This window comes from Pieris brassicae, chromosome 9 (genome assembly GCF_905147105.1).
Source record: "Pieris brassicae chromosome 9, ilPieBrab1.1, whole genome shotgun sequence".
Classification (NCBI taxonomy): domain Eukaryota; kingdom Metazoa; phylum Arthropoda; class Insecta; order Lepidoptera; family Pieridae; genus Pieris; species Pieris brassicae.
In genome coordinates, this window is record NC_059673.1 from 16,968,622 (window position 1) to 16,982,621 (window position 14,000).

Consider the following 14,000-nt stretch of genomic DNA (forward strand, 5'->3'; position numbering starts at 1 on the left):
GAGGAATTTATGGGCATAAATTAATTGCAGAGATGCACTAATAACACACAAAAACACAGTCACTAATTACTCCACTTATGCACACTTCACACAGTACTTTATCACTTGTATTCACTTTATCGCTTCGGTGTTCCTCTCGTGTCATCGCATTCAAAACTAAAAGGCGACTAGTCGCGTTTCGGCTCGCTTATATATCCCTGGGAATAATTCTAAACAATATTCGAGAACTTTCTAGGCGGGCTTGCTACTGAGTAGCGATTTCACAATTCTAGAACGTCCGCACTCTTTGTCTCTTTCGCACGTTGCTCCGTCCTTGTCGTACGGCGTTCTAGAGTGCTCAGTGTAGTTTCGAGAAAGCTCTGATCTTCTCTCTCTCTCTCTCGTATCATTTCGTCCTTGTCTCACACCTAGAAAGTTTGGTCTAGAATATTCCTTCATCAAAGGGGTATACCTAGACCTGAAAACGCCTGAAAACGGGTCCCCTGAAAACTGCACCACTCTACTACACATATTCTGAAACCGACTGAAAAAAGGTTTCAGCTTCCTGAAAACTAGGGTAACATTATGGAAATTACAATTTTCTAATATGTGATTAACCCTCTCCTGAAACGGTCAAAAATCATATTACAGCCTGCTGAAAAGTTCTCTAACTAGTGGAAAAGTCTAGAAACATTGCAGTCGACCCGTCTTCGTAACAGTATTAAGCGTGATCGTCTTAAACGAGTTCTACTGTATTTAAAAATAGTTGTTCTTAAAGATTTATTGATTCTCTCATTCATACAACGTACTTTTTCTAATACTTTCCATAAGCTAATTTTGATGACAGAGCTGCTAATTTCGTCAAGAAAAGACTATTTTTAAATTTATGTTTTCTGTTTCAACCGTATCAACTGACATTCTGTCTGTAATCTGTTACAACTTAGAATACACGGAAACATTTGTATACGTTACTGCACCTTGCATCGACTATTAAAAGCACAGAACACGACAAAAAGAGAAGAAATATTTTTCGACATAACACGAACGATCGAGTTGAGCCATGACGTACAGACCCGAGCGGTAACACGTGTTCGGCTCGAGAGCATGCAACGTACATGGCGAGACAATGTTCATGTGTTTGCTACCGCGGCTAGTAAATGAACTACCAAGTCAGTTATTGGATGGTCTAACGTTATATAACATAAAAAGTAAATAGAAAAACTTTATATGCATTTGTGGTGTCCTAAACACGACTGCTATGGGTACCACAGCGTTTTGTAATGCAACATATTATGATTTTATTATAGATTTATGTAAAATACATTTAAAGAAAAAACATAAACATATTATAACAGTCGTGAATCATGCGAAACGACTCTTAAAGGCACAAACTCTGCACTTGCGGAGGCAGTCTATTATAATAATAATAATATAATAATAAAATATGTTTATTCATTTTAAGTTCAATTTCATTACAATGTCTAAGATTTGGGAACCTTTTTAAGTAAAAAATATACCTGTGTCAGGGTTTCCAGCTCTTTCATAACAAACTTAGTTATACATTCCTTAAAATATTTAATTTATATATAATTTAGTTACATCTTCTATTAACTTTTTTTTTCTTTTTTTGTTATTGATTTTTAACTGTTATCAACACACTGGAGTGCATAAGTGAGTGTGTGAGTGAGTGAGTGAGTCAGTGAGTGAATGAATAAAGTCTGTACTACATACTAGGCCCCAGAAGAAGCTCCAACTCTGCGTAGGGTATGTTCATGAGCCAGTTTTTTAGTCGTATTTTTAGATTGTAGACGGTGAGCGGGTAGATTTTAAGCAGCCTATTTAATTTATTATAGATGTAGTCTGCTTGCATATTGCGTCTCGCAAAGTCAGTCCTAACGGTCTGACCGACGACAACATCCCTATTTCTTTTTAAGAACAGCCTACTTTCAAATGGTAGCGCTCTGTGTGATTTTAAAATTAGACTCAGGACATACAGCTTCCTAACGGAAAGTAATTGGCTGAGATGACAAAGCTCTTCCGATGGGAATCTGTATGGCCGGAACAGCATGACCTTTAATAGAGCCCTATGTCCCCGTTCCAATTCCAAAAAAAATTTGTTCCCCATATGTTTATGCAATATGTCAGTACGGACTGAACAAGTGCTATGTAAATTATTTTAAGTATTATATCCGATTTAATGTGTCGCAAAATTTTAAAAATATATGTTAGTTTCCTTAATCTACCAGTCATGGACTCTATCTGGGGATACCATGATAGTCGCTCGTCTATATGAATGCCCAAATATTTGATAGAGCTAACTTTTGCTATTGGAAGACACGGACAGTTACTGTCTCTGCATATCGCAGTGATGTATTTTAATTTCAAAATCATTAGGTGGTTGAGTTCGATCAGAAATTCTGAAACATACATAGTTAGTTTTCTCTTTATTGAGAGACAAAAGGTTAAAATCAAGCCTATTAAATAGTTATTGATCTTTTTATTCGTATTTGAATCGCTATGTTAATGCAAAGAAATAATTTTATTGTTTTAACTTGCCGATTAAAAGGAGTAATAGAAATCTTCGGTTCTTCTCTTTATCTGAATAAATCTTTTATTTAATATTACACTTAAGTACATTAAAAAAAAGTGATTTGATTCTATTATATTTTCTTATCAATTTTAGGTTATAAATACGTAATTCGAGACAACGTCCGCATGGCTATGGAGGAGGAGTGGTGCGATACACCTTGTGGGTACGCCTTTCAGGCTATAGTGGCTAATGCCAAGGCTTCAGAGCTGAAACCTCCTGCTAAATATCTCACTCCGACGGAGGCCTACCCCACGGGAGATTCCGTGTTCCTATTGACGCAGGGACAGTACTATGGATGTCTTGCAACGGTAATAAATTATTTAAATGTTAAAGTTTGATGAAAAGAACTTAACATAATCACATTGTAATTGTTTAACTAAAGTACTCGGTCTCGTTTTATTGCGGCGTAAATAGAATTTAAGAGAAAGAGACGAAAGAGTTCTTTAAAGTGATTTTAGACATGTAAAGTTGACAAATTTAAATGTGTTTAAGTTCGTTTTGTGTGAAAAATTTGTCATTTTACTGTTATGCAAAATATATTTTTTTAACTTGCATATAAAAATTGTTTGTAGTTTGTATAGTTGTTGGTAGGTTGAAATTGTGCTATCACTGTTAAATGCTTTTCACTGGCTGTTTATTTGATTTTGTTGATACAAGAGTCGGTTCCGTTAAGGTAGGTAAAAAATGGTATCGTATATATATTTATGTATGGCAACATCACGCAATGCCATTCGTTTTATTAGAATGGCAACATCACGAAATCTTACAGGTTGTAAGTTGTCAATGTGTTAAAGTCAATTTGTCAGTAGTGCGTAGAATCGATCGTTAAGTTCAGACTTCAATAGCTCTCTGATCGGCGCCTGCGCCGGACGTGCGCACTGACTGTGTAACACACACACACACACACATATATATATATATATATATAGCTAAAAAAGCTATTTTTGTTTAAAGAACCTCATTCTCATTACAAAATAAAATTTTTATTTTCATAAGAACTTAACAATACATATTTAGTCTTCTAGGCTCGCAATTTGTAATATTCAGGCTTAAATTATATAATTTTTTTAATGTACTAAATATATTTGATCTATGAAAAAATCATACTTTTGTCATCATTTATGAATTGAACTTAAAATCTACCGATTTACCTAAATAAGGAAAAATACTCTGAAATTCGTCCAGGTGGTAAATGCGGACGCGGCTCGTAGCGGGCGTATCAAGGTGTGCGTACGAGAGGCCACAGAACCCGTGCCACGGGCTCAAGCCGCCGCTTGCGCTTATCGCTCCGCTAATCACGCCGCTGCTGCTTGTGGTATGTATAGAAGAAATACTCTGAAAATATCAATGCTTTTAGTATTTATGATTCACGGGCCTTGCTGTGAAACTTAATATAAGCTTAAACTAAACTTCAGTTGCTTAAACAATGTTAGTCGCAATATTCCGGTGGAAAAAAAATTAAATAAAAAAATCAGTGACACTACGTCCATTTTAGGTCTGGGCCTCAAATTTCTCTATCTATTTCGTGATCACTTGTCTATCTGTGGGTTCTCCGTCAACTTCTTGGGTCTAAGGCAAGCCGGTCTTTTTTCACACAGTCGTGGATCGAACAACCCCAGGGATTATAGTCGCACGCAGAAGCCACTCGGCCAACACTGCAAAATGCATTTAATTTAAAAAAATTAACAGTAATTGTTACTTGCAGCGTGTTATAAATTCTGAAAAAATAAACCAATAAAGCTCTATAACGCAATTGACGTGTGTGAGTAGAAACATTATTAACCATTTCGAGTCTGTCAAATTGAAGTAAATCTTGCATAGTATAGTTTTTTTTGCTCTTCAGGTATATCTGCACAAATGCTCTCGCGCATAACAGGATCGATTCTCGTGATTTCGGGAGTACGGAATGACTTACCAACGGAGACACAGTCAAAGATCAATATTGGACTCAATCTTAAGTTTAATAAAAAGGTATTTTTTTTTATCTATTTGTTTATTCTGTATTTAAAACTTTTTAAGTTGTTAATTTAATATGTGCTATGCTGTGGCTCTTCAGTCACAAAGACGTTTGTCATGATTTTAGAAGATTATATCAATATATAGTTTTAGTTAGTAATAATTTGGTCTTAGTTTGCTATGTTAGCATTGATTAGTTAAGCATGTTATGTTATGTCAAGCATTCGTCTGCATAATGTCAGTGTCAATACGATGTCAGTTTTGACGCCTCAAACACATCCATTGTCTATACATTTTGTGTACTGAACGGTTTAAATTAATTTCTAATATGTATGTTCATGAACATTAACTTATTTGCGAGACTTATTCTTATCGGGCTATCTATTTGTCAACACTATCCTTATTCCATATATACAGTGTTGCTCAGAGATGACTATTTGATTTAACGTATTGCTCGTGTTAAAGACGTATACGTTGCAATACTCAAATTGTATTGCATTTAAACGTCATCTGAAAAAGTACCTAACGTCCGTGGAGTTAATAAATAAGGATGGGAGTACATATGTTTAAACTAATACTGAATAGGTATTTTATAGTGTAAAACGTTCAAATTGGTGGTAGTGGGATGAACTAAAATAAATGTAAATACAATTGTGTTACTATAAGACTTTCTCCAACTTTTTTCACCCTTTTTTATTTTTTGCCAATCCAATTTGTGCCAGTAACCCTTTCAATATCTTCGACCCATAACACTATTGGTCTATATATATATATTCCTTTTCGGCTAGTCCATTCGGTTGCCGGTTTTGATTTTTTTATATTTAAGAGCTATATCGTGTAATGGAGCTGCAACCAAACGTTGTGTAAAACAAAAAAACTTGGTGATTAAAAAGAGTGGCGGAGTGATTATTGCCAGTTCTTCTCTTCTGTTCTACGCCCTTGATTTAAGAACTGGCGGTAAATGTAAAATTAGAAGCATTTTATGTATATTTCTTTTTTTGACGTTGTGTTACCTATATGAATGAATAATTTTTGTCTTTGACTATGAATCAATATAATTTACTCAATCACAATATCCATAGTGTTTTAAATCCTTCTGCGAACTGTGGAATCGACTCCCGATGGAGGTCTTTCCTCGGTTACGAATTCATTTGTTTAAAATGAGATCGTATTCCTTCCGCAAACCCCTGCAACACACCCACTAAAATGCCTGTCCATGCCCTGCGATGACTGTCCTGTCCTGTTATGTCCCTTAGTTTCGTGGCCCTTGTCATATTCACACTATCATCATACGATGCTTCATATGTTTTGTAATTAGTTTTTTTTTATGTATCCAACTTTTTAAATGTCCATATTGTTACGAAGACGGGTCGACTGCAATGTTTCTAGATTTTTCCACTAGTTAGGGAACTTTTCAGCAGGCTGTAATATGATTTCTGACCGTTTCAGGAGAGGGTCAATCACATATTAGAAAATTGTAATTTCCATAATGTTACCCTAGTTTTCAGGAAGCTGAAACCTTTTTTCAGTCGGTTTCAAAACATGTGTAGTAGAGTGGTGCAGGTTCGGTTTTCAGGAGACCCGTTTTCAGGCCTAGGTATACCCCTTTGATGAAGGAATATTCTAGACCAAACTTTGGTGTGAGACAAGGACAAAATGATACGAGAGAGAGAGAGAGAGAAGATCAGAACTTTCTCGAAACTAGACCGAGCACTCTAGAACGCCGTACGACAAGGACGGAGCTACGTGCGAAAGAGACAAAGAGTGCGGACGTTCTAGAATTGTGTAATCGCTACTCAGTAGCAAGCCCGCCTAGAGAGTTCTCGAATATTGTTTAGAATTATTCCCAGGGATATATTTTATGATTATAAGCGAGCCGAAACGCGACTAGTCACCTTTAGTTTTGAATGCGATAACAAGAGAGAAACACCGAAGCGATAAAGTGCGAATAAAGTGAATACAAGTGATAAAGTACTGTGTGAAGTGTGCATAAGTGAAGTAATAAGTGATTGTTTTTGTGTGTGTAATTAGTGCATCTCTGCGATTAATTTGTGTTTATAAATTCCTCATTGATTTTTCAAGAAATAAACCCTTGAAGAAATCTACGGCATTTTCTATCCGATCCCCTAGCTCGTAACAATATTATATATTTATGTTATGTACATAAACGTCAGTTTATTTGTTATTCTTCTATTGCTTTCTAGAACCAAGAAGTATCAGGTTACACCCGCCGGTGTAAAGTGACAAACTCATGGACATACTCGGAACGGTGTGTGGAGTTGGTGAAAAGTTATGCTAGGGAATATCCAGAATTGTTCGACAAACTTGCCTATACAATGAACCGGGATGTATTCTTTGAAGGCGATTTGTGGCCTGATGCAGTGGGGTATGTGCTATTTCTAGTCTAAATATAATCATAGCTAAATGTTTTAAATGTGATAGTTAAAAAAGGCATTAAATTCCAATCGACTAAATAGCAAAAAAAAATATTTACGTAGGTTATATAACCGTCGTAGATATAGTTATCTAAACCTATTTTAAGAAAACACATTTTAAACGGATTGAAGCTATGTATTATTATTAAAAACTTATAATTATTTACATAATTTTAAATTTTCTTTTCATAATTTTAAATTTTCATAGCTTTTTGTTAATTATGCTAATTTCAAATTGTTTTGTTAATGTGTAAAAGCTATGTTAACAAAAAACAATACTATAAACCTATTTTGTTAAAACCTTTAGTTTTAAGCGACTCTTTGTGACTTTTTGTTAATACCTTCAGTTTTAAGCGACTCTATGACTTTTTGAAGAGAATATTTATCTACATACATAAATTTACAAAGTTGAAAGACATTCAAGTTCAAGAAAAATTATATTCAAGCTTGTCTAACCAATAACCTCTTCTTTTTGAACTCACTTAAAAACTTTACTTTATTATGGTCATTTATAAGATATTATCTATCTGCCCATAATTGCTGAAAGGCAACTCAAAAGGCTAAGGCTTCAACGAACAGGTAACTCCAAATCCAGTTAAAACAGCTTAAATATTTTATGAAGTTTGTTCAAGAACATTGTTATGTTATTAGTCAAAGTAAACCTCAAGAAGTCCAAAAATGGCTGAAAACGCAACCCCATAACGGTGCAGCACGCAGACAGTGTGGTTCCGAAGCTCTAGAGCCGGAGGAGATGAAAGCTATTTGGAACAATTTAGAGAGACAGCTGAAAGAGATGAGCAGTCAAAAAACTGTTAATTTGAGTGTCAAGTGGAATGTATTGTATAAGGTGAGTTAAAGATGTTACAACCGTATATCGTCCTTGGCCTGATTGCATCTGATTCTTTGATTTTTCTTTTCTTGGCACGTGGATGATCAGCCTTATCTTAGCTTGTCCGTTTTGGAAATGATAATTTCCTTACGATGTTTACGTTCTCCATAGGAGCAAGTTTTCATTTTGCATATAAACAAAAATCCAGCCAAACTTTAGCTAGACAAACTATATTATTTGTGGTCGTAAAACAGTTGGCTTTTTGGAATCAAATAACAAATTAATAAAAATTAGTTTTTCGGTTGGGAATTAACAAAAGCTGTATACAAGAATTAGTCTATTTAAAACTATCCCATGCCTATCACGTGTTACGTTACCCTTAGTTGTGTATCCAAACGAAAATGGTCCTTCGAGCCAGATTAATGTATACTATTTTAAGTTACCATAATCATATGCCTAGTTGGTATGGTATGGTTTGTGGACTCAGTTTCCTCACTTAGACTCTAAATAGATCCGTTGTGAGTACATATGCCTTACATTACGTCATTTTTGTAACGATTAAAATAATAATTTAGGTGTCGCTATTGTTGTAATGATTACAGTGTTGCAAGGCAGGAAAATATCATAATCAAATTTAGCATGTAGGTGATATATTAGTTTTTTTTAAGCCGGAATTGCACGAGGGCAACATAGCGCCGGATTCACATGCTGACTACAAAATGTACGACCGCATAGTATGTGTTGCTCGTAATATAACTGTGCCGCTTGGGGCTAAAGGCACAGTAACAGCGATCTATCAACCAACTGATGGCAATACTGTGCGGCTATCGGATAAAATGAACGCTCAACCTACGTATCAGGTTTGTATATTTTGAAACTTATATTTTTAATAATCCTATAGAAAACGTCTTTTTGTGTTCATTTTATCGTCAAATTTATAGAGAAATAATGTATATATATGATGAATTAAACTTAAATGTGTTGCTGAAATATGTATTAAAATAAACAAGATTTAGAGTATGTTATACTGGGATACAATCACTTTTTCTTTATAATCCAATACGTTCTAACCAAAAAATGTTAGAATTAAAATTTAAATGACAAGCCAAAACTAGCATTAATGATAAATTATGTGATGTTTCATTTCATTGTTTGTTAGTGTATGGAAAAGACAAATCTAAGAAATATAATTATTTCTTTATATATATGAATAATTATCCTTGCCATAAGGTCGCAGGAATTACAGGAAGAATATTTTGACGCTTGAGCGTGAGCATGTTTTGTGGAATTAAAAATTACCCAGTTTTATATAAATTAGCGACGACCGAAACTTGTAGTAAAATCTAGAAACATTCCAGTCAATGCATGTTCGTAACAATATTGTATTATTTGTATACCTTTGTTTATAAATCTTTAAAGTAGCTCCAAGATGTTTATAAAATTTTGCTAAAATCTTAACGAGTTGGCGTGAGTGGCGCACAATTAACGCCTTTAAGAGACGTTTGGCGTGCTTTGAGATTTATGTTTTTGTTAAATATTCATTATTCTTTTTTATTTTCTATGCAAAGGTGCAAAAAAGAGATGTTAGGAGATTTAAATCCTACAAAATACATAAGTATCCGATATATATTACGGTTTTAGGTTACGATTTTTCTTTATTTATACGTAGGACCCCTAGATAGTAACCTATCAGGCAATAGATGGCCGAAAAGCTAGGCAGCAGGGGTGTAGCAAAGTTTTAAAGTGATTTTAAAATAATAAAGTTTTGCAATGGTCACTTCAACTGGGAAATCCCAAAACCAACCTTTTATTAGATAGTTTTAAACGAAAATATTATTTTTAGAAGTTATGAAACTGTTTTAAATTGATAATAATGCTCGTATGTATTCAAATAATCTATCTAGTTATTCAGCTTCCTAGAAGTTATAGATCACTGCCGTGTAATGCTTTCAAGAGGAAAGTGAATAAATTTTTTAATGCAAGGCCGTGTACCGTGAGCGAGCGACCATATGTTTGATAACAATTATACATAACTTTTGAAGACTTGATATGACATTAGCATGCTTATGTTTATATGTCTGATTGTGCGGATTTTTATAATTAATCGATCTAAAGGTACCAATTTCTTAGCAAATAAACAATTTTTTTTAGGTGATGTTCGACGAACCGTTTGCAGGCGCCATGTCTGAAGATCTGTTTGAAGAATCTAGATTTTATAGGTGAGTGATATAGTGTAATAGCTTCAGCTGATTAGTGTTGGCCTAAACTTTCACCCTTGAGGTCGTTCGATCCCCGGCTATGCGCCAGTAGACTAGAAAGACCGCTCGAACGGTAAAGGAAAACATCGTTCACAAAAAGTCGAACGCGTGTGTCAGGCATAAGAGGCTGATTACTTACCTATTAGATTGACAAATGATCACGAAACATACAGAAATCGAAGGCTCAGAGCTAAAAAGGTTGTAGCGGCATTGATTTATTTTTGTTTTAATGAAATAGTATGAATAATTGCTATATAAAATTGTTATCAAGGCAATGTTATGATGACGTTATTGCTATATAGATTTACGGTGATTTTTAAATAGAATAATTATAAGTAGTTTTATGAAAATGGAGCGTATCACAATGGCCGACGACACATAGGAGACAAACCAATGTTGAAGTTTTGAATCTACACTAAAGATTTGATAAATCTAAAATTTCTGAATCAATATTTCATTATAATATATTTTCTCAGTTTGGTTGAATATGTTGAGATCGATCCCAAGAAGCCCATTTGAAATAGTCAAAATATAAATATTATAAGGTAACAAGGTTTAAAAATTTGTTACAAATGAAAATAAATAAATACGGCTGTATTATATAACAACAGTCATACGGTGTTTAAAGCCCGGCAACGCACTTGCAAGCGTGTGGCGGCGGATCACACAACACCAAGTGAGCCTCCTGCCCGTTTGCCTCCTGTTTTATATACATATATGTCGGAGCACGCTCGCATTACCAGGAGATGTTATGCTCGTCAATTGACCTTTGATTTTAATTGATTAATCATTGAGATTACTTGTATCTATTTATTTTGATTCGATTTGTTTTATTAATTGTTTCATAGCTTAGAAACAATTTACGATGATATGATTACGATATAGATACGATATGATTTTTGATAATTATGTTTATTATGGTAACGAAGTATAAATAAATAAATAAATGCCTCCGCTGCCCGTTATAATTTAATAAAGTGTTTTTAAATTAAAAGTAAGTCTAAATTACACATTGTACAATTATTTGTGCTCATAATTTACCCACTAAACCTGCCAATGACGATGTCCATATCGATGAAGTGTCGATATTTCTCCGACATCTTCATATATATAAATCTCCTGTCACGATATTTGTCCGCGATGGACTCCTAAACTACTTCACCGATTTTAAATTAAATTGGCACATCGTGAGCAGTCTGGTCCAACTTAAGAGATAGGATAGCTTAGATCTTTAATTATAGTCGCAATTTTTTTTTGCAAATTATTTGTCTATAATTAATTGACGGTCACAATTATCTGTTAACTCCAAAAGATTCTAACAGATGTCGATACTTTTCGACTGGATTGAATAAGTAATCAAGCTGGCACTGCTATGGTAAACCGACAAACGTGTCATATAAGCTACAATTCAATATCACGATTACCACGTGTTATTGAGGCTAAAGTATAAATTAAAAATTATTTTGTAGTAAACGAAATACCGTGAAATTAAATTATTTCTACTTTTTTTTAATTTTTGGTGTTAGCATAGCCAACCACGTGTTACTTAGAACGAAGTGTAAATCAAATTCAAATGATAGTGACGATAATACAGTGAAATTATTATTTCGTGTCACGGTATTAAGGCTAACTAAAACCACTTTAAGGAGAAACGAAATTCGCGGGGGCAGCTAGTATATAATATAAACGTAAAGCTACGGCCTAAATAACAAACGTGTTCCTGGTTCGGTTCCTGGGTCATTGGGGTGCTTGAAATAGTAAAGGATTTTATTTTTACTCTATATTAACCACTTGCGTACAACAATAGAATATAGGCGAAAAAAATAAACGTGATTGGCTATGTAACGAATGAATACAAACTAACACTTGAAGAGATTGCCTACTTCTGGCTATACTCGGGGCGTAACTCCCATGATTTAGTTAATTGCTATGAAACGAATGAATACAAACTAACACTTGAAGAGATTGCCTACGTCTGGCTATACTCGGGGCGTTACTCCCATGATTTAGTTAATTGCTATGAAACGAATGAATACAAACTAACACTTGAAGAGATTGCCTACGTCTGGCTATACTCGGGGCGTAACTCCCATGATTTAGTTAATTGCTATGAAACGAATGAATACAAACTAACACTTGAAGAGATTGCCTACGTCTGGCTATACTCGGGGCGTAACTCCCATGATTTAGTTAATTGCTATGAAACGAATGAATACAAACTAACACTTAAGAGATTGCCTACGTCTGGCTATACTCGGGGCGTAACTCCCATGATTTAGTTAATTGCTATGAAACGAATGAATACAAACTGACACTTGAAGAGATTGCCTACGTCTGGCTATACTCGGGGCGTTACTCCCATGATTTAGTTAATTGCTATGAAACGAATGAATACAAACTAACACTTGAAGAGATTGCCTACGTCTGGCTATACTCGGGGCGTAACTCCCATGATTTAGTTAATTGCTATGAAACGAATGAATACAAACTAACACTTGAAGAGATTGCCTACGTCTGGCTATACTCGGGGCGTAACTCCCATGATTTAGTTAATTGCTATGAAACGAATGAATACAAACTGACACTTGAAGAGATTGCCTACGTCTGGCTATACTCGGGGCGTTACTCCCATGATTTAGTTAATTGCTATGAAACGAATGAATACAAACTAACACTTGAAGGGATTGCCTACGTCTGGCTATACTCGGGGCGTAACTCCCATGATTTAGTTAATTTCTATGAAACGAATGAATACAAACTAACACTTGAAGAGATTGCCTACGTCTGGCTATACTCGGGGCGTAACTCCCATGATTTAGTTAATTGCTATGAAACGAATGAATACAAACTAACACTTGAAGGGATTGCCTACGTCTGCCTATACTCGGGGCGTAACTCCCATGATTTAGTTAATTTCTATGAAACGAATGAATACAAACTAACACTTGAAGGGATTGCCTACGTCTGGCTATACTCGGGGCGTAACTCCCATGATTTAGTTAATTGCTATGAAACGAATGAATACAAACTAACACTTGAAGGGATTGCCTACGTCTGGCTATACTCGGGGCGTAACTTCGACGATTTAGAAAATCGCCACGCTCATACGCTAAGAAAGCATGAGCGAGCAAAATGTACAGCCTTGGCTCGTACAAAGGGTGATACCGCAAAGAATAGCTACATAAATAAATAATAATAGCTAAAACTAGTATATAAATTTAACCTTAATATATATTTAATTAATTTACTAAATACATCTTATTTTCAGAATGCTACCAACGAACATGTTGAATATATCCTACGGGCGTCAAATCCGAATTGAACAAACGGACAACAACGAAGATACAAATTCGTGGGGCTTCACACAACCGCTCGCTGTTCTTCGCAGAGACAACACACACCACTCCGCGTTCGCCAGTTATAGGTTTGCATTTGCCAATGTCTTTCCTCACCAATACAACTAATAATAATTTAAACAGACCATCAGAAGTACATTGGTTATTATTGACTTAGTTACAATATTGTAATAAATATTATATTTTCAAAGTATATTCAATCAACATATAATCAATATAATAACATCAAGGTACATTCAGTCCAATGCAATGTACGGACAAAAACAGTGCGGACGTAAAAACAGTTGACATTTGCACAGGGGTCCGTAAAAAGCGTAACAATGTTTAAAAGATTGACAACGCTGCTGCGAAGCTTTTGACGTGTCCACGCTCATGTGTCCTTGATGGTGATAGCAATTATGATCGTTCAATTAACTCCTGCCCCGTTTGCCTCGTGTTCTACAAATACATTTTTTTTAATTAGCAGCCATCTTGCTTACTTCATATTTGCTATACATACCATAAACAATAGTTGCCATATATCAATAACCTTATTTAATGTAAGGGGCTCGCCCTTGTGACGTCACTATATGTTGTGTGACACGTGACGTCATTCCT

At 34.9% G+C, this 14,000-nt stretch overlaps 1 protein-coding gene across 2 annotated transcripts in view; it reads left to right on the forward strand.

Annotated features, from left to right (window-relative positions):
* The window catches only part of LOC123714017 (5'-3' exoribonuclease 1), a 40,833-nt gene that overhangs the window by 15,407 nt on the left and 11,426 nt on the right, over positions 1 to 14,000 (forward strand). For both annotated transcript variants that reach the window (XM_045668011.1, XM_045668012.1), the window contains exons 18-25: positions 2,663 to 2,877; positions 3,755 to 3,884; positions 4,413 to 4,540; positions 6,730 to 6,911; positions 7,612 to 7,807; positions 8,458 to 8,649; positions 9,941 to 10,008; positions 13,316 to 13,471. In XM_045668011.1, coding sequence (XP_045523967.1) covers positions 2,663 to 2,877; positions 3,755 to 3,884; positions 4,413 to 4,540; positions 6,730 to 6,911; positions 7,612 to 7,807; positions 8,458 to 8,649; positions 9,941 to 10,008; positions 13,316 to 13,471 — 1,267 coding nt within the window. The remainder of the gene's footprint in view (positions 1 to 2,662; positions 2,878 to 3,754; positions 3,885 to 4,412; positions 4,541 to 6,729; positions 6,912 to 7,611; positions 7,808 to 8,457; positions 8,650 to 9,940; positions 10,009 to 13,315; positions 13,472 to 14,000) is intronic.